Source organism: Hyperoodon ampullatus (genome assembly GCF_949752795.1).
Source record: "Hyperoodon ampullatus genome assembly, chromosome: 6".
Taxonomy (NCBI): Eukaryota; Metazoa; Chordata; class Mammalia; order Artiodactyla; family Ziphiidae; genus Hyperoodon; species Hyperoodon ampullatus.
The window spans coordinates 2,596,202-2,621,024 of record NC_136919.1 but is presented as its reverse complement, the minus strand read 5'-3'; the positions used below and the strand labels follow the sequence as shown (position 1 = coordinate 2,621,024).

The following is a 24,823-nucleotide window of genomic DNA, read 5'->3' as shown; positions in this document are numbered from 1 at the left end:
TGTGATCTGTGAGTGAAACACTCACTGGCCAGTGGGCATAGCTGCCACCAGCCCATCTTCCGGAAACTGGGCTGACCCCAGTGTGAATGGTGGCGATCCTCGGGACACCTGGTCGACCCCTTGTGGGTCCGAGGGTGGAGAGCGCCCTGAGGGGGCAAATGGGGCCCAGGGTCCACACGAGTCACAACCGGGGCCTGGGGCTCCCTACCTGGATGCTACTGCCCCGTCCCAGGAATCAGGGGAGGACTTGGAACATTTCGAGAAAGGTGCACTCCAACCCACGGGGCCTCCCGAGGTGCGGGGCTGAATGAGGGGCTTCCCACCTTCCCCCACCCCCCGTAAGGGGCGAGGAAACCGAGGCTCAGTGAGGCACGGCCGGAGGGAGGCCCCCAGGGGTCCCCACCCGTCTGCAGCCCCCTTGCTGGCTGAGCACCGCGCTGGCACTGCTTCCCACCTGCGCTTCCCGGCATTTTTCGCCTTGGAGAGCCTCTCCCTGTCTGCCGAGCCCGGGCCTAAGTGCCCCCCACTTTGGGAAGCCTCTCACCCTCCGTCCATCTGCCCGCCCGGCCAGCATCCTCACTCACACCCCACGCATCACAGAGCACCCACACCCCTGTCTGGCCTTTGGGGTGTTTGTGGGGTGCACTGTGATAGACTGGAAGGTTCCCGAGGTCAGTCCCTGCATCTCCATGTCACCGCCCCCCCCAGCCCCCAGCAGCTGGCACCCCGTGCCCGCGGCCTAACAGCGCATCCCAGGCGATAACGTTGGGGCTGGTAGGGGTGCACTGCGGGTGCTTCATCTCCCTCTATCCCCCACTCCGCCCCACAGTCTCCTTGTGAGGGGTATTCTAGGGGGGGCCCCCGCTTTACAGATAAGGAAACTGAAGCCTCGGGTGGGAAGCTACTGGCCCATGTCACTCAGCGAGGGCGCGGCAGAGCTGCCCTTTTACCCCGAGCCTGTACCCCCACCTCCCCACCGTGCAAAGTCGGCGCCCACCCCCCCAGGGTCCGGGGAACCCCTTGCCCAGTGCTGAGTGTCGGGCCCTGATCTGCCATTTCTCCCGAGTCACCCCCAAGCTGAGGCGGGGGGTCTCTGCCCTCCCGAGACATGCATGAGGGGTCAGCAGAGGCTGAGGGTTCCAGGAGGGTGGGGCCCACGCCGCCCTTGCGCAGCTTCCTCTGCACCAGCCAGGCCCCCCGCTTAGCCTGTCCCAATGGCTCTTTCACGTTCAGTTTGGAGGAGTCCTGGGCGTTGAGTTGGCCAGCAACCCCGGGTGCCCACTTTCCCCTTTCTCGGTCTATTCTGCATGTGTCCGACCTCTCACAGGATGGAATTCCTCTCACATGGAGAAGCCAGTCTGGGGTATGTGTGGCTTTGCACACAGTTCAATAATATTATTCCATGATATTAAGAGTGAGCCTCCTTAATCCAATGAGTTCCTTACGACTGCAGTTATTGCAAACGTAAATCATACATTAATAGGGGAGGGGAATGAATTTGAGTCTTGAAGTTGCGGTTTGGTCCCAGAGGCTCCAGGTTAATAAATTTTTCATGCTTTTTTTCCCCCTTCTCCTTTTACTGAAAATCAAGATTTCCTAGCATCCTGTCTCTGCGGACTTGGGATTCATATTTATCCATTATGGCAATTTACAAGACACAAACAGAAATGTCATTTCTTCCCTGGCCTCCCTGGGGCAGGGAACGGGGCACTGGCCTGGATCTGATGTCAGGCAGCGCCAGGGAGCCAGGGAGTGACGTTTCCAGCAGAACTGGCTAATTCTTTCCTTTGGGCTCTGGCCAGGTGTCAGAAAGGATGATCACCTTCTCAGGGGCCCCTCCTGACCTCCTAGACCTCGGACGCTCCGCAGCTGTTTGGGGAAAGGCGAGCCTGGTGGGGGGTCTGGGCACCAGTGGGGCACCGCCAGCTGTGCATGGCCCCGAGAACGCCTCCGTTCCGTCAGTCGATCAGTCTTGTATTTGTTCAGCCACCAGCTGGTTGCTGTGCACTTTCTGGAAATTTAAAGTGCGGTTGGGGCAGCGGGAGTGGGGAGTGGGGAGCGTGCTGGGTTGCGAGGGGTGGGCGTGGGCGTTGCTGGAGGAGAGATGTGGCTCCCGTGTGGGCCCTTCAGAATCCTCTCTAGAGGCGCCGTTCCTACTGGGCGTGTCTTCACAGCCCCGCAGTGTCCCCCCGGTGGGTCATTGAGGGCCCTGCAGCCTCAGCCCACGAGATGCTGCTGCACACTGAGAGCCCCCTTCCACCCACCTAAAGCAGGAGCACCGACCGGGCCGTGCAGGAGCCTCTGCCTTGTTCCCAAAGCAGCCAAGGGCGTCTCTGGGCAGACCTGGAGCCTCGGCTCTGGCGTGTCCTACCACGTGGGCCTTGGCGGGTCACCCAGTCTCTGCGCCCAGGCAGGGGAAGCGGTTCCCATTCTCCCGGTTTACCAAGGATGTGGCCTTTGTCTCCGGTTTCCAAATGGCCATGGCAGCGCCGTCCAGGAGAAATCAAACATGAGCCGCCTGTGCGATTGTTAATTTTCTAGTAGCTGCACCAGAAAGAGAAAAAAGAAACAGGTGAAATGAATTTTAAGAATGTATTTTTACTGAACCCAGTGTATCATCTAGTTCAACATGTAATCGTTAACAGATCATTAATGAAGTAGCTGACATTCTTTTGCAGAATGTGAGTCGGGTCAGTCCACTGGCCACGTTTGTGAGCTTGAAGCCACATGTGGCTTAGTGGCCCCATGTGGGCAGCCCGGGTCTCGGATCCAGAACAGCATTCCGGGGACCGGTGCAGAGCCCCCTGCGTTTGAACGGATGATGCTGCACTAAGATTATGTTCTCTAGAGCTCCGAGCTCACTTTTGAGATCCTTGAATAATGTATAATCAGATAATAGAGCAGCTGGTTGAAAACATTAACAGAAAATAGTGCCACTTAAAAAATGCTTCATCAAGCAAACTGAGCCCCAAATGAGAGGCCTGTTTTTAAACTGCCCTGACGATTAGTACCTTGCATTTGCCTAATGGATCGTCCCTCCCGCTACCCCTTGCTTCCTTCCAGGTGCTCCCGGGAACCTGGAGCTGCCCCCCTACTTCTCATACCTGCCCAACTCCTGGGTGGGCCAGGGTTTAGGCATCTGCACTGGGGGACCCCCCCCCCCACAGGGCTGGGAGTCAGATTTGCACACGGAAAAACGACACTCATGAGACAGTTCACCACAGGAGCCCAGAGTGGGGCCGGGTGAATGCCAGCTCAGAAATCAGGGAAGGCTTCTCGGAAGAGGTGACCCCTGAGTCTTGGAGCCCAAGTGGAAAGCGGCTGAAGGGCAGGGGTGGCGTCCCAGTGGAAGGAGCAGCCTTGCCAAGGCCTGTCCCCGCAGAGGCGCGGCAGGTTTGAGACACCGCAAGGTGTTTGCAAGAAATCAGAATCATCGAAGCACCCTGGGACGCGCTGGAAAGACCACCCTCCTCATACGAAGGAAGGCACGGCCTGCATCAGAAGGCCTGCAGAGACCCCCTGACTGGGTGTGCTTCAGTACTGGGGGGCGCCCGGCGTGGAGGGGGTGCCTCAAGGTTATCCTTGCCGGCTGGAGAGAGAGGAACGCAGGCCGAGGAACAGCAGGGGCGCGTCCGTCTCGGCCGCACGTGGCTCTCATGGTGGCTTTCTGTCTTTCTCTGGGCCCATTCGATCCTTCTCGGGGCTCACTTCCCCCGTCTCTGGAGTGAAAGCACCAGCCCAGATGCTACGTGGGGCGCCTCGAGCTTGACGGAGCCACGGTTTCACGATCGAGGAGGCCGCTCCTTGACACCGGTTTCGCTTTCCTCGGAATTGAAGTGATTTTCAGGCATAAACAAATGTGATCGTGACACAGCAGGGAATACAATTTATCTGTAAATGTATAGCTGCATGCTTTATTACATCATAAGATGACTTCGCAGCTTTAAAGGTGTCATGTTAACATCGTTGGGGTAATTTTTTAAGATGCATAAAATGTAGGAGTTTCCCCGAGTCGAAGCTGCTTTCAAGGGGCTTTAGGCATCTTCTTGGAGCTGGTCTTCCTGGTCCCTGGGGAGTGAGGTGGGAGTGCACAGGTGGGGGCGGGGCTGCTTGCTGGGAGGGCAGAGGCCAGGCCCCTCCTGCCGGCCCCCTACTGCAGGGGACGAGCAACTGTCTCTCTGCCCGACTGTGACCCTCAGCCGAGGGAGAGCCTATGCCCACCCCACCCGGTGACCTTGCCCGCCCGCCACTCCCAGCTGCAAAGAAAGTTCCCTTACGTTCACGCCGCCTCGCGTGAAAGTTCAGTGTCGAGCAGGAGACCTGCACGTGTGGGGGACACCCAAGTGCGAGACCTGGACGGGTCGCTGGGTTTGGGGGCATCTCGTGTTTCTCCCAAAGGATTGCTTCTCCAAGGGGACAAGTTTGAAAGCAGACTACACAGAAGCAGCCCCATTAAAAACAAACCACAAAGCCCGCTTCGTGTAGAACATAGACCCCACCATGGCCCAAAGGGGGTTGACAGTAAAGCCCCCCAAAGTGGCGGTGGCGGTGGCCGCCCTCCTCAGGCTGGTGGAGGGCCTGGCTGGACAGGGACGGGCAGGGTCCCCTGAGCCCTGGGCGCTGCGGAGGTCTTCCCCCCTGCTCTGCAGCCTGCTTCCCCGGACCGGGCGCCCTGGCTCTGGGCTGCTGAGGTGGTGACAGCCAGGCACAGGCAGGCCTCGGCTCTCCTATGGTCCTTGCTGGACAGGGCCACCCAGTCTGCCGGCCCAGCTGCCTCCCCTCTGGCCGTTCAGGCCTTCATTTGTACAGTATGCACTTAGCGAGCGCCAGCTGTATGCCTCCCTGTCGAGGGGCTCTCCATCCTCATGTGAAGTCTGGGAGGCCTGGCCCGGCTTTGGGACCGGCCGGATGGAGGGAATGAATCCAGCGTCCACGGAGCACACGGGGGTCTGTCCCCACACTGAGCCCTGTGGCTGAGGGGCAGAGGGGGTTTGAAGCAGGTCTGACTCAGAAGGCCACCTGCCTGACTGCCCTCTCCACCCAGGGCTGTCTGGTAGGGCCTTGTGGTGACCTGGGCCCTGCAGTTCTCATTCTTACAGCTCTTCTAAGCCCCACAGGAGCTATCTAGGCAGTGTCCACTGGGATCAGACCTCGACAGGCCAGGACACCTGGAGGGCTTCCTGGAGGAGGTGTTACTGGAAGGGGATGGAAGGTGCATAGGATTTGCCAAAATGTGACTTAGGAAACCTGTCCCTGCCCCCACCAGGCCGGCCACTGCCTTCTTCTGGGCTGGGGTCCTGGGAGAGTCTGGGTCTCAGCTGTGTCTGTTACTCAGGACCTGAGGGCTAGCCGTGCCGGCCCCAGAGTCACCGTGTGTGTGCAGCCCAGTGGCTCTCCTGCCCCTATGGCCTAGACAAGGTGCCCGATGCTCCCCCGCCGTCCCAGAGCTGGCTGCAGGACTGTCGGTTGGCCAGAGGGCAGCCCATCCTCACCCTGAGCCGTAAACAGGCTCGTAGCTCCTCCCTCTTCTGGTTAAGGAGGCAGCCAGTGCAACTGACAGCCCCGGGCTCTGCGCCCTGTGGCTCTGAGGCTCCCTGCCCTGCCCTCCAGGGACATCTCGGCCCTTTGGTACCTGGGCCTGTGCAGTTTTGCAAGGTCCTGGCTGCTGTGGGGGCTCAGGGCTTCATTGACCTTGAAACCCTGACCTGCAGCACTTCAGAAAAGAAGCTTGTTCATTCTCTGTGCTGGAGAGAGCACAGGGGCCCTTCGGAATGAACGCAGAGCAGATGCCCGGTTGCCACTCTGCCCTGGCTAAATATTTAAATTATGCAGGCCCGCAGATACGACACAGACTTAACATGAATTTTTAATACCTAGTTAACCCCGGGTCCTTTCAGGACAAGGCTGTCACAGCGATTCTGGGGTCTGATTTAACACAGTCTCTGTAGGGTGGGGAGGCCAGTGTGGAAGGATGTACACATTCATTTTACTGTTTTCAAGAAGAAAGCAGGGACCAGCTGGGCTGTGGCCAAAAGTCTGTCTAATAAAGGCCTCTCCAAATCACTCTCCTGATACTAACTTCCAGGACCCCATGAGGATAAAGACTAGGCCCTTTTTACATTATTTCCCATGTGTTCAACACAGATTTGACACACAGTGGCACTTAAGAAATATTCCTTTAAAAAATGAATAAGCATAACACGTTGGATTTAACTATAAAAAACCCTGTCATGTACATAATATCTGCTGTATTGGTTGCCAGACCCTTATTCCTCTTACATAACCCAGCCCAGAGGTCACCTCCTCCAAGAAGCTGAATGGGGTGCCCCTTCCGCAGAAGATTAAAACGTCCACCAGGATTATCTTTGTCACTGTGTTGTCATTGTCTTCCTGCATTTGTCCCCCACGCCCCAGAGGAAAGCTCCCCAGGAGGGTCATCCTGCAGGGAACAAAGCACAGAAAAGGCAGGTAACTTGAGCTGGGCCCTGCACACCATAGCAAGGCCCTGGACATCTGCTATTCTTATATTAAGGATCCAAGCATGGTTCCAGGTACCGTTCAGTGGGTCCCCCTGAGTGCCAGGCCCGGTGCTTGAGTTTTGCCCTGTTATCTCAGCCTTCTGGACCCTGCAAGGTGGGTGGCCCTGCCCCCATTTTGTAGTTGGGGAAATTAAGGCTCAGCGTGGGTAAGTGATTTGCCTGCGGGTCGCACAGCACACTTTCCATGACAAAGGAGGGATTGAAACCCCGAGCCAGCTGCTGCTTGGCTAGGACAGTCCCCTGGGCCTCATCGTTGTGATTGAGTCTGGCTCACGGTGGGAAGACTCTTGCACTGCTTAGAAAGAGTCCCTGGAAAAGAGTGAGTTATGGCAGGAAGCACACTGCCGGGCGAGCCGGGCCCCCTCTGGGAACCTGGTAGCCACATCTTTGTCCAGGTGTGCCCCTAAATGGCTTTACAACCTTGGGGGACCACCTTGCCCTCCCTGGGCCCTGCTTTCCCCATCTGTGGGGAGCGCAGACCCTCTCTCGACTGTTGGGGGGAGGGTCCTCTGAGGGCACGTGAGGCCGACCTCCCTAGTGTTAGCAGCGCCTTATCTGTCTGTCTGTCTGTCTGTCTGTCCCCGCGTGCAGCCCATCCAGCCGACAGCTGGCTTCTCCGGGCCCTCTGAAGCCCCCCCTCCCTGCCGCCCGCACTGCATGGTGTGGACGGAGGTCGGGAGGTGTCAGGTTTGGTTTCCTAGTAACAGTTTAACGGTGATTTGGGATCCTGCCTCCCAGCATCAGACAGCCTGGGGCCAGAATGCATATCGCATCCGTCAGTAGCGATATTTTATGTCCATCATAAACATACAGGCTCGCCAGAGGCAGAAAGTGGAGAGTTTGTTGGCTTTTCTTTGATTTTCCGTAGGCGGCGGGGGGCTCTTCTGAGCAGCTGACTTTCTGTACCAAAATTGGGACGGGCAGGCGAGGCTTCTGGGGCGGGGGGCGGGCCGTGGGGTCTCGGCGGGAGGGGAGCTTTCTGCCGTCTCCGGAGGGCAGCAGGCCGCGCTCGGGCCCTCCTGGGGGATCTCAGGCCACTGTGAGGACCAGAATAATTTTCGGGATTTAGCATCTGTTGGCGCAGCTGCTGCCGGAAAGCAGCGGGAGTGAAAGGGTGAGGGGAGAGGAGGCCGGCAGGGAGGTCTCTGTCGCGGAACGTGGGCTTGGGGCTGGGGAGGCCGTGGCATCCACGTGGCGTCCAGCTGAAGGGAGAGCCGAGGTCTCGCGGTGGCGTGGGCTTGGCCAGGAGGCTCATCCGCGAGCGGGCATCCACGTCCCCACCGTGGTCCCGGACTCCCCCGCTCACATCGTCCCCCGCTCTCTCCTGGACAACTGGACAAAGAAGGGCGATCTCTGAAACCTACCAAGGACACATCAGTGCTGACACCCGGCTCCCACCTGTCTGGTCTGCTGCGTTTCAGGACTTCCACGGTATTTACTGCTGCCGGTGTCTGTTCATCGAGCATATGGACCCCTGAGCTAAGTATCGTCTCATGGACCCTTCCCTCTCACCCACGGGGTGGTGGGCCACGGTCACTTATTGAGCACCTACTGTATGCTGGGCCTCTGCTGGTCGTCTCCATTGAGGCTGGTCCTTCCAATGACCCTACTGGGGCGTTGGCCTTGTTCTCAGTTTGCAGATGGGGAGACTGAGGCTTAGGTTCTGCCCAGAGTTGCAGAGCCAGACACTGGCAGGGCTGAGAATCCATCTTGGACTCGCCTGACTGCTTCCCCCGCTGGGGGTCACCTTCGGGAGAGTCAAGTTCCCACCACGAGAGCCCCCGGCCTGAGCTGAAGGAGAAGGGGACCCACCAGCCCTGCGGTCCAGCATTGACCGAGCACGGTTACGTACACAGATGGCTCCAGCACGGCGGGGACATGCAGTTTCTCCATGCAACCCAGTCTCTGATAACTTGAAACCCCAAGACAAGGCTCTGTTGGTCCGAGTGATGATGGGAAAAGAACCAGGGTGCAGCCGAGACAACCTGCCACGACGGACTCCCGCTGGGGTGACTCAGAGGCTCTTGCGGGTTTTTTCAGGGCCTTGGGGTCCTTTTCAAGGACTGTGGGAGGTTGAGCTGGGGGTTGGGGTGAGTGCACCAGGCCCAGATGGGGGTACAGACTCCTTGCCTCTCTGCCGTGGGATGGTGTGCAGGGGTTGCCGGGGGCTGGCTCCGGTTTGGAGGGCCAGGGCAGAGCTGGGTGGTCATCGAGCTCGTGTTGCAGGGAGGAAACAGACCAGGATCCGTACCCCACGGGATCCACCTCCAGGTCACCGCCCTGCACTCCAGGGCACTTCAGACACTCGGGGGACCTCCTCTTGCGCCCCTCCCCCACTCCCGAGCCCACACCTGTCATTTCCTTTTCCTCCATTCAACAGCCACGGCCGTCAGATGCACTGGGCACAGCTGGTCACAGCATTAACTCATTTGCTTTAGCAGATGCCTAAGACCTGGAATCTATCCCCTGCCCTGTTCAGGAGACTCACACTTGGAGGCGATGCCTTAGCTAAGAGTTTGGGCAGCAGTGGAAGTTCCATGTGATGTTCGCCAAAGGGACAGAGCCACTGGGAACCAGAGCTTGTCACCCACACAGATGGCACTCCTCCAGTTTAGAAGGGTCTGCATCTCAGCCATAACTGCTGCCCTGTCTGTCTCCCCACCTGGACTGTGAGGTCCACGGGACAGAGTCTGTTGGTGCCTCTGTCATCTCTGTGTCCCCCCAGATTCCACAGGCACAGAATTGGTCTTAGGATAAGTATCGATTAAACCAATCAAATCTGATAGTCTTTTCATCTTAATTGCCGAGTTGAACAAATACGTGTAACTTTACTTTTATGACTTTGTTTTCATTTTTTTAAAAACCCCACTTCTTTGCTTTTTCTTTTATTTTCCCTTCTCCCATAATGTGGAACATGCACAAGATGAAATTTTAATGCTACTGTTTTATAATTTTGTGTAATATACATGAACCTGTATTTCTTAGTGTTCACTGACCTGAATTAAATAATGGTTGGGGAGTATTTTCACAATTAAAAAGAATCGTAAATCTAGAGAGTAGGATTATGAGTGCCCTCATGGCTCTATAAGGAGGCCTTGCAGACAGCGGTAAAGTTAGGACATTACAGGCAGGAAGCTGACCATTCACTACTCAAGGTTTTTTTTTTTTTTTTAATTGAAGTATAGTTGATTGACAATGTTGTGTTAGTTTCAGGTGTATAGCAGAGTGATTCAGTTATACATACATCTATATCTGTTTTTCAGATTCTTTTCTCTTACAGGTTATTACAATATTGAGTATAGTTCCCTGTGCCGTACAGTAGGTCCTAGTTGGTTATCTATTTTATATATAGTCGTGTGTATCTATTTTATATATAGTAGTGTGTATCTGTTAATCCCAAACTCCCAATTTATCCCTCCCTCCTCCACAAGTTTTCAACAGGCTGTGGATAACAGACATTTTGCAGAATGGAGAGAAGTGATTGGGTCTGCATTTTTGAGATTTTTCTGTCCCAAGTTCAGATGCCAGAGCACAGCTCTCTCTCTCTGGTGTTTCTGGCTGCCTATTTTTAACCTCAGTGCCCTGTGTCCATTAGAAGAGATGAATGTGGTGAAAATGGATCCTGCATGAATACTATTCCTTGTCTTTATTGATTTTGAGAAAGAAGAGCAGCTGAGATTATGGTGGTGGACATGTGTTGGGGGAACCACCAGGGATGTATTCCCAGTGTCTCCGTCTTGTGGTCCTGTTCCTTCTGTGAGTACGGGGGGAGGGGGAGGGGGACTGTATCATCTTTCTGTTGCCCGGAGGAACCCACTGTTTCTTCAAGAGCTGCTCACTGTGGATGGGATGGAGTGCTTGTAGTCTTTTGTACAAGCGCATCCCCAATCCACTGGCTTGAGGTGCCCGAGGAAAGAAATTGGGGGTGGTAGAACAGCCAGAAAGTTAGGCAGGGAATGCTGGAAGGGAGGGACCCACAGGCTCAAATCTGCTTATAGAATCCACCTAAATCCTGGGTTGACCATTAAACCTCACACACACAGCAGAGTCCCTAAGGTTTCCAGCAAAAAATGTCGCAGCTGGAAACTGGATTTAGCAGCCATTGCAGCTGCTGCCCACTGCAGGGAAGATAGAGTTTGAAGTTTAAGTACAACCAACCGAGTTAACTGTCAGAACAAGTATTACTTTTCAGAAGAAATAGTAGGAGCTGAATCTCTGTAATGAATCATTCATAACGTCCAGTGTCCAATGAAAAAAATCATCAAATTTACAAAGAAACAGGAACAAGTGAATCATACTCAAGTAAAAAACAGTGTCGAGGGGAACCAACCTTGAGATGACTTAGAAGTCACAATTAGCAGCTTTTATAATAAATATGGGTTTCGAGGAAAATATGCACCAAATCAATGAACAGATGAGGAGCCTCAGCAGAGAAATAGAAACTATAAAAAAGGGCCAAATGGAAATTTTAGAACCAAAAAGCATGATAACAAATGAACAGTCACTGGATCAGTTTAATAGAAGACTGCAGATGGCAGAAGAAAGAGTCATTGAACTTGAAAATATTCAATAGTTCGATGGAAGTTATACACTCGTAATTACAGAGAGAAAAGGAGATTGAAAAATATGAACAGAGCCTCAGACGTGTGGGACAATATCAAGTGGTCTAACAGGTATAATTGGAATCTCAGAAGGAGAAGAAAGAGAGAATAAGGCAGGAAAAAAAAAAACAAAACATTGAAAAAAACAGTAGTCCCAAGCTTCCTAAATTCTAAAACCTCTATGATAAAACTACAAAATGTTGCTGAGAGAAATTAAAGACCTAAATAAATGAAAGTGTATACTATGTTTGTGGGTTGGAAGATGATATTGTTAAGATGTCAGTTTTCCCCCAGATTAAACTGTAGAGTCACTACAGTTCCTATTATAATTCCAACAGACTTTTTTTTTTAATTGACAAGGTGATTGTAAAGTTGATATGGAAATACAATGGACTTTCGGATAGTCTAAACAGTCCTATAAAAGAACAAAGCTAGAGGATTTACACTGCCTGATTTCTATAAAACTTTCTATTTAGTTTTATACTTTCTATAAAACTAAATTAATCGAGACAGAGTGGTATTGGCATAAAGATAGCCGAATGTATTGATGGGCTAGAATAGAGCATTCTAGAACAGACCCACACATATATAGTCAATTGGTTTTTGTCAAAGAGATCCAAGCAATCCAATGGAGAAAAGAAAGTTTTCAACAAATTGTTCTGAAACATCTGGATATCCACGTGGGGATGAGTAAATGAACTTCGATCCCTACCTCACACCATACACAAAAATCCATTTGAGATGGATTAGAGACATAAACAAAAACACTGAAACCATACAGGTTTTTTTTTTTTTTTTGCGTTACGCGGGCCTCTCACTGTTGTGGCCTCTCCCCTTGCGGAGCGCAGGCTCCGGACGCACAGGCTCAGCGGCCATGGCTCACGGGCCTAGCCGCTCCGCGGCATGTGGGATCCTCCCGGACCGGGGCACGAACCCGTGTCCCCTGCATATACAGGCGGACTCTCAACCACTGCGCCACCAGGGAAGCCCCCATACAGGTTTTAGAAGAAGATACAGGAGAAAGTCCTTTGCAACCTGGAAGAAAGCAGAGATTTCTTACACAAGGCACAAAGATTTTGTAGGTGCAACACAGGATAGAGTCAGGACACCATAGAAGAAAAAGTCAGTAAATTAAGCTTCATTAAAATGAAAAATGAATGTTTATCAAAAGACACCATTAAGAAAACGAGTAGCCTTGCCAGAGACTGGGGAAAAAAAGTTCAAAAAACATATCTGACAAAAGACTTGTATCCATCATATATAAAGAACTCCTAGAATTCAATAAGAATAAGGCAGCCAATTTTTAGAAATGGACAAAAGTCTTGAGCAAGCCTTTCTCATAGGAAGATACACAAATGTTCATAAGTACACAGAAAAAATGTGAACATCATTAATCTTTGCAGGAATGCAAAATAAAACCGCAATTCTATCTCACTACATACCCGCTCTAGTGGCTAAAATTAAAAAGGCTGGAACCCGCCAGAGCTGGAGAGAACTGTACACTGCTGGTGGTGGAGTAAACGCTGCAGCCACTTTGGAAAAATGCTTGGTAGTTATTGATGAAGATAAACACACACACCTCCCCTTTGATCCAATAAGTCCACTCCTCATGGAATTTCATTTCCAAAGGAAATGAGAGCACATGTCCACAAAAAAAAAAAAAAAAAATGCAGGTGCTCATAGCAGCTTTTATTTACAATAACCAGAACTTGGAAGCAACCCAAATGTTCATCAAAAGGAGAATGGATGTCAAATTGTGGGATTAGGACTCAGCAATAAAAAGGAATGAATTGCTGATGAAGGCAACAGCCTGGATCTCAGGGGCATGATGTTGAGGAGGGGAAGCCAGACACAGACGTGAATGTAACAGACGATGCAGCTGATGCGACGACGTTCTAGAACAGACGAAGGGAATCTCTGGTGAAGAACAGTCAGAGGCGGGTTACTAGGGGAGGGGGAGGGGTCGATCAGGGAGGAGAGGGACTTTCAGGGGAGATGAGGATGCTCTGTGATGTCACGGGGTGTGAATTACACAGGGGCGTCCCCTTGTCAAAATGGTAGAGCTAAGGGTACATCTCGATCTACATAAATCCTATCCCCCAAATGAGAAGCCTGTGTTAAGGCATTCCGCCCCATGCTCGAAACGCAGTAGGTGCTCTGTAGACACAATAGGTGCATGTAGACGTCGGTGCATGCCTAGATAATGTGGGTGCCAGCGAAGAGGGTGGCAGAGAAGGGACTCTGCCCCTCGGCGCCTTCCGTAGGACCCCACAGTCCACACTGGTGTCCAAGCGTCTTTCAAGTCCCACCTGTCTGGGAAGCTTCTGACCTCTCCAGCCTTCACTGTCCTCTCTGTCAAGCACAGCTCTTGCTTGGGGTCCTAATGGGGTGGGTGCCTGCATCACCCTAAGATCGACAGATCGCCGGTTCTGTTTCTCTGAAGAGCCCTCAGTGCCCACGCCATCAGGTCCTCAGCCAATGAAAACATTCTGACCGGTCCACCTGCCAGGAGCTAGCACAGCAGGAACGTGGCTTCTGAAAGACCATGTGGCCAGTTCCCCGCCCGTGCACCCCGGCTTCCCCATCCACACAACAGAGAGCTTTGGGCTCAGTTGCATCTCGAGCCCTGATTCCAGTTGATGATGGTGGGGGCTGCATGGGGGTCTTTGCTGGAAAAGATTCTGAGCTGGATGGGATAGAGTCCTGGGGTCAGTTAGGATGTCCCCCCAAATGTGGGATGAGAAAGGGGGCTCCTGGGCTGGCAGATTGCTGTCCCTGCACCTGATGGCCTCGAGGACCCTTTCCAGGCTCACGTTCAGTTACTTTATTCATTTCATCGGCTCGTAGAATATTTAACTGTCAAGGCCCCCCACCCACCCCACTTCCTTCCACCGGCCCATCAGAGCAAAGCTGATGACTGTCTTCAGACAGTACGAGCGGGCTGATCTGCCTTCGAGGTGTCTCGCTGAGCAGCCCGGGGGCCTCCCTTCTGTTCCACGCTGTCAGAATTCTCGACAGTGCCTTTGTCACCAGCCTCGCTTGGCTGCACGACAAAAATCCAGGGTGTCTGGCATCCCTCGGAAGGAACCCCTGCAGGTACTTGCCTGGACCCCCAATAATCTGGTGGGCAGGGCTGCGGGAACTGTTTCCTTTGGGGGCAACCTCTGGAGAGGCGGGGGTGATTTGTGTCAACACAAGTGACCGTTCCCAAGGCCCAGCTTGGGGGACAGAACCCCCTCTCCGCCTCCTTATTGGTTCTGACAGGAGCTGGGAGCCCTGTCACCATCTGCGTGCTGATTTGCACCCCAGTTCTCGGCACTGCCGACATCCAGACACTCATCTCGCAGTGGACGGCGGGCGGGAGAGGGGAGAAAGGACGAGCTGGGGCCGAGACCACCCCACAGCTCCCTGTAGCCGCTGTGGAGCCTCAGTGTGTGGTTTTCTAATCTGTGAAAGGGCCTCAGTGCTCTCCATCTCCAAGGGTGTGTTAAGTTGAAAAGCGTACATGTTTTTCAAGTGTCCACATGTGCGTTGGCATCCCTGTGGACGGGCTCATCGGTGGGTGGGTCACTGTTCATGTCACAGTTACGGGGGTCCGTTAGCTGGCTGAGCCCGTGTGATCCGGCTTTGTCCTCAGGCCAACTTTTGCTTCCTCACACCTGGAGTGGTGGTGGTAAAGCAGCAAGTGACACACCCCCAAAGCAGCAGCTTCCTCTCCCTCCCTTGCTCATCAGCTACCTGCGGGGGTCTCATCAAGGTGGACACTGGCTCACCCCATCCCTGGAATCGTCCCCCACAGAGGGAGGTCTGATGCATCTACCCACTGTCCCATTGCAGCTCAGCCCCACGGGGGAGGTGTCCAGGGCTCTGGGGAGACTGGCTGCCACGACCTTCCTTGACTACAACACATTCTCTCCAGTAGGTTTGTGGCGATCTGTCTCCCCCGCCCCAGCCTCTAGAATGACAGCTAATATTCAAAAGCTAGGTTTGGGACGGGGCCAGAAACACCACTCGTGAGAGCCGCTGGGTATCGTTTCTGCTCTCACCTCCCTCCCCTCCCCCCACCCCAGGACTCTGTGTGGTCGGGAGGGGAAGTGGTCCACCTCATGCTGACGCCTTTCAGAAGAGAACTTTGCCAGGCCTCCTTTGAGCCAGGCTATGAGATGTGTCCTCACACAGAGAGGCACTCGGGGCTGGCGTGGGCCTCCCAGGAGAGCTGGCCTCTGAGCACAGCCTGCCCCGAGGACGGACCCCACGGCAGGCTGAAGAGCTGGCTGCCCTGGGCCCAGGGTGACTCCTGTCCCCAATCCCCAGGCCAGAGTGACCCCTGGGGGCCGGGGGCCTGTGGGAAGTGAGGGAGAAGTCGGGTTGGCTCACTTGCTGTTGGCTCTTTCAGTGAAATATTTGCTGAGCACCTACTTTGTATCAGGAGTGGGGATCAGAAGGGAGGAAGAAGTGGGCTTTGTCTGGGGAAGAGACAGGCTTATCCACAGGCACTTATAAAATAATTGGAGATGCAGTGAGAGGGATGCCCTTGGTACAAGAGCTCTAGATGGAGAGTCCCGGACGGCAGACTGGGCGGGGGATCCCAGAGGGCCTCTTGGAGGAGATGTCCCTTGACTGGAGGCTTGCAGATCAGAGGGTATAACTTGCTGGCAAGATCATGAGCTGAAAACAAAGGTTTATCGAATCGTTAAGTTAAGCGGTAACTTCCTTGCTCCTGCGGGAAGGCGCATCACAAACTCCTCGTCCCTCTCTGCTTTGCTTCCTTGCTGACTGGTGGGGAAACTGTCCACGTGCCTGTGAGCTCTGCACTTTGACCTTCACACTTCGACTGCTGGGACTGGGGAGACCTCGGGCTGAGCCGAGAGCACTCGGGGCTCCAGGTCCCAGGCGTGGGCCCGGGGAGAGGGCCTTTGGTCCCCAGAGCTGGGCATGCCTGTCCATCAGCTATGCAGAGATTCCCGTGAAGGCAGTATCTTGCCCCCGGGCCCCAGCGTGTGTCCCTGCTTTTACTAAAGGGCTGGGGTAGGTGGGCTTTGTCATGGTGGGACCTTCCAGAAGAGCGGCAGGCAGAGCACAAGGCACTCCCAGGCTGCCTGGGTTAAACTACCAGAAACCACAGGAAGCAGGTGCCCTGTCCTTGGACCAGGACACTGAGGCCGAGAGGGAGGGCCTCGCGGTGGCCCCAACGGCCTCTCCCCTCCCGGGGGCCCCCTCGTGGATGTGGCTTCAGCCTCCCACCCCTCTCCCCCGCTTCCCTCCCGTGCAGTGAGCATGACGTGGGGGAGGACATCTACGACTGCGTCCCGTGCGAGGATGAAGGGGACGACATTTATGAGGACATCATCAAGGTGGAGGTGCAGCAGCCCATGGTGAGCCCCCGCGGCCCAGCCCGCCCCGCCCCTCCTTTAAAGCCTCTGCGCAGACCCCACCGTCTGAGCCACCGGCGGGGGGGGGCGCTGCACCCGGTCCTTCCTGGCCACCGTGGGGTTCATCCCCTGCGCCAGTCGGCCAGGTCCCTTCTTTCCTGTGAAGTGTTCTAGGGAGACCGGGATGTGACACCGCTGCCACCCCACCTCCCCGGACGTGTTGCCCTGGAAGTCTCCTCCGGAGGGCGTGCAGGACCGCGAGTCCTTCCTGCCCAGGGAGCCTTAGATAGTGACGCGGTGCTGGTCTCAGGCAGCCTGCCTCCCTCTGCCCTTAGCCAGTCGTGCGTCTCTCCTGCGCGAGGATGTTTATTTCCGACGGGCGTTGGCTGCAGCTCCGTGTGCTGCCCACAGCTGCTGTACTGGGGGGGGAGGGTTCCTGCCAGGCCAGGACGGGAAATGGGGACCTGGTGGCGTGGACCACAGCCCTTTCGCACCCCCAGACTCCTGGGGGCGGTCACGATGCCAGTTGCCCACTATGGAGGCTTTTGATGCCATTTGCCTTCACCAAAGAAATGGGGGAAATTTCTCTGAAAGCAGGTTTCAGTCTTTTCCCTCAGTGTGGGAGCCACCAGCTGGTGGTGGAGAAACAAAAGGGTAGGACACAGCTCCCCACGAGGCCTCTCAAAGAGGCCCTTCCCGCTCTCTGCCGGGAGACATGCCGAGATGCCGGGCAGTGGCTCACAGCCCCAGATGCTGCTTCTAAGAACGGGTTTCTCATTTTGCCCCTCAAGGGTCTGAAGGTGGGTTTCGGTCCCCACAATTACCAGGAATCTCACTCTGCAGAGTCAGCTGTGGGTCTGTGAGCCCAGGTCCGCCCCCGCCCCAGGCAGCCTTACGGTAGACAGCTCTGCTTCTGGACCTTCCAGGGAAGTGGTCTCAGGGGGCCGGAGGGCTCTGCTTAGCCGCCCCAGCCTGAGAGGCTGGCTGGCCTCCCACATCGCCAGCAGGCTGAGTGAGATGGGCGCCGCCTGACTCCCCAGGCCCTTTGGAAGCTGGGTGTCCTTGGGTCAGGCGAGGGCATATGGGGGTAGTGGCCTGTGTGTTTGTCCGGGGGGACCCCCTGCCCCCTGGCTGTACAAGCTCCCATGAGACCCCGTCTGCACCTGGTTTGCAGAAGCCCTCGAGTGGGTGCTCCCCAGAGGCCGCTGCTGTCCCTGGTGCTGAAGGCACATGACAGGACCCAGGGCATCTGCAGGACCTGTGGGGCTGGGGGAGATGCCCGCCTGTGTCCTGGGGACAAACCAGCGTCCCACCTGCCCAGCGATGCGTAGTGTCCCAAGTCTCGGCGCTGGGCTCACGAGCTGTCCTGTCCATCCAGGCAGGGTGGGCCTCCTGCCACCCGCCAGGTCCTCTGAGATAAAACAGCTGGTTTTATTTCCTCCCCTGTCATGTCTGGAGCTATCTGAACGGTCTAAGTGGAAAGTATTGGGAATAGTGGTGTTTCTAAAGGAAGATACAGCCAGGAGATGGCAGGTGCCACTCTCAGAGCCCGGCCGTGGGGAAGCTGCCCTGTGCTCGGTCCTGGTGCTGTCCCCGCCGCCCAGCCAGGCTGACATGCGGGCGGGCGGAGGGTGTTATGGGACCTCTGGGGCTGTTGGCTAATGTGGGTGAGCTCCCTGACTTCCCCGAGCTTGGCTTGAATAAGCATAAGCACTGCTAACTGGTTCTTTGCCCTATTTATTTCTCCATGCTTTCAGATTAGATACATGCAGGTAAGTGGTGGGTGGAGGGGAGGCCCGGGGTCACTTCTGCCAGCACTCTCTTCCTCTGCCTTCCGGGAGGAACTTGGGACCCTGTCCCCAGGGAGACGCTTTTGGGCACCACATTCTTACACACAGTTTTAGGGGAATTGTGGACCCTCAACACTGAATTCCCAGGCTGAGCGGGGCTTCGGGCTTTGGGAAGGAGCCTGGGGGCCCTGGGTGATGTGCCTGCCTGGCAGCTTACTTTGGAGAACTGTGGCCCCGGCCAACCCACGCGGGGCCCTGGGGCATTTCTTGTAGGAGGAGGAGGATGACGTCAGGGCAGGTAGGAGTCCAAATGGCACATCCCACGTCCCAGCACTGTTTCCCCGGAGCCTTGCTTGCTCGGTCAGCCTGAAGGACTTAAGGAGAGTGTCTGGACCGTCCACAGAACCTCCGACAGTCAGCCCACCTGCTGCCTCTTCCCCGGCCCCTGTGGCCACAGTCTCTTGGTCAGTCCCACCCCAGAGGTGGGGCGGGCCCTGCCTCAGAGGCGTGTCCTCCGTGACCCCTGCCGACGGGCTGTTAGCTCAGAACCTGCTCAGAGGCAGTGGACATTTGGAAAGTCCAGCCCTGTGGGGAATTGTCTTCTTTCTCTGAGGCAGTAACAGGCTGAAGCTGGGAGGGTGGACCAGTTGGTGGACACGGGTCCTCAGGGAGCTGGTCAGACCCTGTCTCTGTGCACATGGTCGGCGCTTTAAGCATGTGACGCCTGCTGTGTGTGCTGGAGGGGGTGATCAGTCCGGTGGAGACAGATTCAGAAGCCTCTGTCCCATCTCTGCGCTGTCGTCAGTTCTCAGGGTCACACCACGTCCCCTCCCCTGTGCCTCAGCCTGTCCGTCTGCAGAAAGGAGGGGAAGGGCCTTTTGTCTCCCACGCCGCCCCCTTCACGCTCAGTGACCCTGCGGTCGAGCCCGGGAGGGCGGCGGTGGAGGGCATGGCGGGGTCCTGGCTGACCTCCTGTGCCCCCTCTAGAAAATGGGCATGACGGAGGACGACAAGAGAAACTGCTGCCTGCTGGAGATCCAGGAGACGGAAGCCAAGTACTACCGGACCCTGGAGGACATCGAGAAGGTGGGCGTGGCCGCCAGGTCCACCCAGGACCCCTGCCTCCTGGGAGACGCTCTCACCGGGCAGGGACTCAGGGCAGTGGTGACGGAGGCGGGGCTCAGGGGCCCTCTCGGTTTTGCACCCTCCACCGAAAAGGAGGTAGCCCTCACCTCTCCTCTGCCCTCTGCCCTCTGACCCCACAGAAGCTGTGGGCTCCACTTGGGCCAGTTTCCTCGTCAGCTGCCACCCTTGGCCCTGGTCCCACCTCCCACCCTTTGGCCTCAGCTCGGACCCTGGACTGTTCCTGAGCTTGTTTCGGAGGCTCCTTCCAGCCTAAACTGGGCATCATCATGGCTTCTGCTCCTGAATGTGCTGAGCTAGGCTCTTCATGTTTGCATCCTCGCCCAGAGCTAGACGCCTTCTGTCTACACTCTCACCCAGGCCAGGCGCTGAGGGAGCTCTCGATGTATACCTGCTCCCTGGGGTGCTAACAGCAGTGCCACCCACTGTGGGCATCCTGCACCTGGGATGCAGTTGGGCCCAGTGACGTGAGTCTCTGGAGCTCCTGGGGCGGACTGTGTGCTCCCCTGAATGGCTGGTCAGTGCTGTCTCCCTGCCGGCCTGCCCAGCTCCTAGAGCACCACGGATGGGCCTTCTCCTGCCATCCGCCCTGGCCTCCTGTGGTCGCTGGCTCGGTGCCATTTCCCTGTCACTTGGGCATCCTCATTGCCAGCTGCCAGTGCTCGCTGGCGTGAAAGAACCAACACGGTTTTTGAGATAGACCCTTCCTGGCTAGTCTTTCATTGCAGAGTAGGGCCGAGTGTAGCCGTAATGGGGTTGCCTAAGTAGGTCCCCACTGTTTAGGGCACGGTGGAGCCTCCAGCCAGGAGTCGTGAGATGCCCCTTGGCCCCAGGTCTGGCCCAGGCTTCTGACCTTTCCCCTCCTCCCGCCCCACTCGACCCTTGTGTGTCCGCCCTTCAGCTCCTCCCCTGCACCGACCACCAGCTTTCCTGCAGACACACGGTCCCTGCTGCCCACCCCGCCCCCAGCAGTCCCACTCCTTTGAGTCCCAGCTCCCGGGTTGGCTCCTTCCAGGGCCCTGCAGGCTTCACGTAGCCCGAGTTTTGTCGCAGAAAACCGGCGGGCCGCTGTGGCCCGTCTCCACCCCTGGAATGTGGGCTTTGAGGGCGGGCGCTGCCCGTGTACGGGCGCAGTGCACGTCGGGGGTTGAGCTGGGGGCGTGCCCAGCCGGGGTGTGCATGTGCTGAGTGCTCTCGGGGTGATCGTGTTTGTAATCCTCCCCTAACCGTGTTGCCATCCCCGTGTCGGGTGAGGAAACCGAGTCACACGGTGGCCGGTGCCAGCACGGCACAGGGAGAAGTGCTTGGGCGCATCCAGCAGCCACTAGTGCTTGTTCGTTTGGACAGGTCTCTCTTGCTGCACACAGCGGCCAAGAAGAGGGCCAGGGGACCAGGACCCTGTGGGACAAGGGGCAAGGATAGGGGAGGGTGGCTGGTCGTTCCCTGCGGGGGCCTCCAGGAGGCCAGGGGCAGAGGCACCCCTGCCGCTGTGGCGCTTGCAGGGCTGGAGCGGGCCTCTTGATGACAGATTTGGGGGTGCACTCATGGGCGTAGGCTCAGGAATGGGTGTCGGGTGGGAATCATGGCGCTTTCTCGGTCCTCAGGCTCTCCCTTGGGTGATGTCTCTCACCTCCCGGGAGGACCCCACTTTCTCAAATATCTCAAAAAGCAGAGCCCACCCTGGCTGGCCTTAGGGTGGAAGTCCAGTACCACATGCAAGGGGCCCTCTGTGGAGCTTTGCCCACCTGGCGGGGCGGGTGCTCGCGCTGGTCCTCAGGCCTGACCCCCAGCCGGCCCCACACTTCCCGCGCAGGTCTCCCCTTCTCCATGGCCGCCCCGCAGGACCCTTGATGGGGGAACGGGGGTGCTGCCTGCAGTTGCCTGTTTTTCTCTGAGGCCGTTAGAGCCCCTCTGACCGGCGACTGTGGCCTCGAAGGTGACTGGCATCCTTCAGGCGGTGATGGCAAGGATGGGCTTCTCTCTTCCAGAACTACATGACCCCTCTGAGGCTGGTGCTGAGCCCGGCAGACATGGCGGCCATCTTCATCAACCTGGAGGTAAGGGTCCCACCCCTGGCTCACCGTGTGTGGGCTGGAGGTCCTAACCTGCTCGGACGTCAGGCGGGTTCCCACTTGACCGTCCCCAGGGCTTGCATGGTTGATCCTGGCTAAAGGGTGTTTTCGTGGCTGACAGATGAGGGGGTGGTGAGCAGGCCCCCTTTTCTCGGGGACTTTGGTTTTAGGAGATGGAGGACACAGTTTCTGGGAGCTTCCCTGCCCAATACTGTGCTGGCGGGTGTGCCTGGGGCGCACACACGCCCTGGAGGAAGCATTAGGCTTTGTTATCAGTGGAGGGAAGTGTGTCCCCTCCCCCTCCCTGAGCAGACAGAGCGCTCTCACTGCTCTGCGGTGTGTGAACAAGGACACCGGAGGGCCATCCCGCGTGGGGAGGCTCACCTCGATGTGGTCAGCAGAGCCGGGGCCAGAAGCTGCGTGTGGGTGGGCTTCGTCGGGGAGCGCTGGCCCTGCTCTTCCTCGGGATGCCAACGGCTTGAGGGGTGGGCGCTGGTCACCTCCTGGGTGAGGCTGACACAGACCCCGGAGCTTCGCGGCCCCTGCGCCCCCCGACCCAGAGTTCATCCTGCTGTGAGCAGTGGCCCACGTGGCCACGGAAGGACTGGGAACCTGGACAGGGGATGGTGCTGCCTGCTAGCCACCCCTCTGCTCTGAAGTGTGGACACACTTCCCCAGGGCCAAGGCCCCCCCTTCCACAGCGGAGAGACTTCACCCCTCAGGGCCCCTGAGCCCCTGCACTCCCTCACACAGCAGGCGGGTCCCGAGGATGCTGGCTGGGGTCGGGCACCGTGTGTCTGGACAGCCTGGTGCAGACTCTGGACAGCAGTAGCACCTTCTAGTGAACGGCAGCCGGTGTGTACGTGAGGAAGTACAGCCGGCGCCGGCCGCTCACGTGGACGTCCTTCCATCAAAACGGCAGCCCGGAAGGAGCGTGGTCGCAGAGCCCGTGTGCCCCCCAGGCTGCTGCGCCTGCTCACGCATGGTTGCTTTTTGTCCCAGGACCTAATTAAGGTGCATCACAGCTTCCTGAGGGCCATCGACGTGTCCATGATGGCGGGGGGCAGCACGCTGGCCAAGGTCTTCCTGGACTTCAAGGAAAGGTGAGTGGCCGCGGCCTCTCCGGTTCCATCGTGGGGGCGGGGCAGAGCTGGTGGGTGAGTTCACCCAGGTTACCGCTGCGTGGTGCCCGAGGTGGGAGTCGGTGCTCCCACACTCGCCCTGTCCTCACTTGTAAACTGAGAAAACTGCCTGCCCTCCCTGCCGTCACAGCCTGCATGGGAGGGGCCTCTCGGGGGCTCCAGCTGCCCCCTCTGCCTCTATTCTTGGGGGTCTTGGTGGCTGAAGGACACTCATGCCATCACGATGCCCCTGCCGTGCTGCAGACCCCACGGGAATCAGGCACCGGGAGAGTCTGCCCCTGAGTTCTGTGCCTGGGGGGAGGTGACCTGTGGCACCTGCTGCTACAACTGCACCCACCCTTGCCTGTGCCAGCCTGAGTGAGGGGCTTCAGGGGCTGCAGGGAGCCATGGCTGAGAGCCCAGGCTCTGGGTCCCCAGGGCTGAGGCCGTGCCGCTGCTTCTACACGACATCACAGCCCGACTTCTTCATCTGTCAGTCAGGGGCCACTTGGTGCCCTGAGGGTGAGCAGAGGCCAGGCCTGCGCTGCCGACACGCTGGTCCACACCCAGCGAAGGCTGCGGTGACCGGTCAGGTGTAGGGTTCAGACCTGGGCAGCCGGGCGGGGGTGTGGACGGCAGCCCTGGACACGGATGTGTGGCCGTCTTGGCATAAACTGGCTTCAGCCCTGAACGTGGGGAGACGTGGCTCTGGGACCGAGAAGCGCAGAGCCCTGGATATTCCAGTGGTGCCCTCGTCCTGTGCGAGTCTTCGCAGCTTCGGGGAAAGTGTCCGTGGAGCCCGACGGGGTGTAGATGCTCTCGTCAGAATCCGAGGCCGCCCGTCTTCTCCAGACGCCTCCCAGGTGGTTAGGCTGAGTCTAGACGCAGAGAGGGCGCCGGCCTCCACCCCGCCAGAAAGTCACCTGTGATAATCATGCCCGTTAGTGGGGTCCCTGGTCCAGAATCAAGACTGTCAATGGGAGAGAGTGACAGCTCTTTAGGAATCAACGCTGGGACCCTTTTTTTAAAAAAAATTGTACATTACGTGGCCCCTGTGAATGTATTTGATTGTTTGCTTTAAGCGCCTCTGTTTGTCACCCCAGTTGACGGAGGGGGTACGGAGGCAGCCTTCTCTTCTCTAGAATGTGCTGCTGGAGCCTGGCAGGGGGATTGGGATTCTGGAAGCTTCCAACTAGGTGTGAGGGGGCAGGTGTCAGGATGGCTCTGCCGTCCCAGCGGAGAGCCCGGGCCCTGCTTCTTCCCCTTGCACCTTGGCAGCTGGCGCTTCAAGACGGGATGCTGACGAGGCCGAAGCCAGATGACGTGAAGGGCTCGCAGGTGCCAGCACCACAGGGTCCTGGGAGATGGTGGTTTTTAGCCGCTGAAATCTCAAGGGATGCATCAGCAGATGGTGCCTGGCTTTCTGTCCCTCGTAGAATCTTTGGAGAAGGAGCCTGAAGGTTCTGTCTTCCTGGTGCCTCTGCCTGGCTGCTTGTTGAAGCCGCCTGGGAGCTTGTTAAAAATACCAATTCCTGGGCCTCCCTGGTGGCGCAGTGGTTGAGAGTCCGCCTGCCGATGCAGGGGACACGGGTTCGTGCCCCGGTCCGGGAAGATCCCACATGCCGCGGAGCGGCTGGGCCCGTGAGCCATGGCCGCTGAGCCTGCGCGTCCAGAGCCTGTGCTCCGCAACGGGAGAGGCCACAACAGTGAGAGGCCCGCGTACAGCAAAAAAAAAATGATTCCTGTGGCTTCCCTGGTGGCGCAGTGGTTAAGAATCCGCCTGCCAATGCAGGGGGCACGGGTTCAAGCCCTGGTCTGGGAACTAGATCCCACATGCCGCAGAGCAACTAAGCCCATGAGCCACAACTACTGAGCCTGCGCTCTGGAGCCTGTGTGCCACAACTACTGAGCCCACGTGCCACAACTACTGAAGCCCGCATGCCTAGAGCCCGTGCTCCGCAACAAGGGAAGCCACCGCAATGAGAAGCCTGTGCACTGCACGAAGAGTAGCCCCCGCTCGCCGCAGCTAGAGAAAGCCCGTGCACAGCAATGAAGACCCAACACAGCCAAAAAATATATATATATACCGATTCCTGGGGTCTGATGAGGGGTCCTGGGAGCTGTAGAAGGCACCACAGGGGCCGGTGGGGACCCTGGGTCCGTGTCCCCCTCATCTGCAGGAGGG

General features: G+C 56.9%; 1 protein-coding gene across 4 annotated transcripts in view; it reads left to right on the top strand.

Moving 5' to 3' along the window:
* Window positions 1-24,823, top strand: part of VAV2 (vav guanine nucleotide exchange factor 2) — a gene marked incomplete at its 3' end in the record, with an annotated part of 177,821 nt that overhangs the window by 118,185 nt on the left and 34,813 nt on the right. For 3 of the 4 annotated variants that reach the window (XM_079707133.1, XM_079707131.1, XM_079707130.1), the window contains exons 5-8: window positions 16,413-16,515; window positions 19,290-19,388; window positions 21,434-21,502; window positions 22,520-22,620. In XM_079707133.1, coding sequence (XP_079563259.1) covers window positions 16,413-16,515; window positions 19,290-19,388; window positions 21,434-21,502; window positions 22,520-22,620 — 372 coding nt within the window. Of the gene's footprint in view, window positions 1-16,412; window positions 16,516-18,269; window positions 18,285-19,289; window positions 19,389-21,433; window positions 21,503-22,519; window positions 22,621-24,823 lie in introns of all 4 variants that reach the window. The other variant, XM_079707132.1, reaches the window with a different exon arrangement.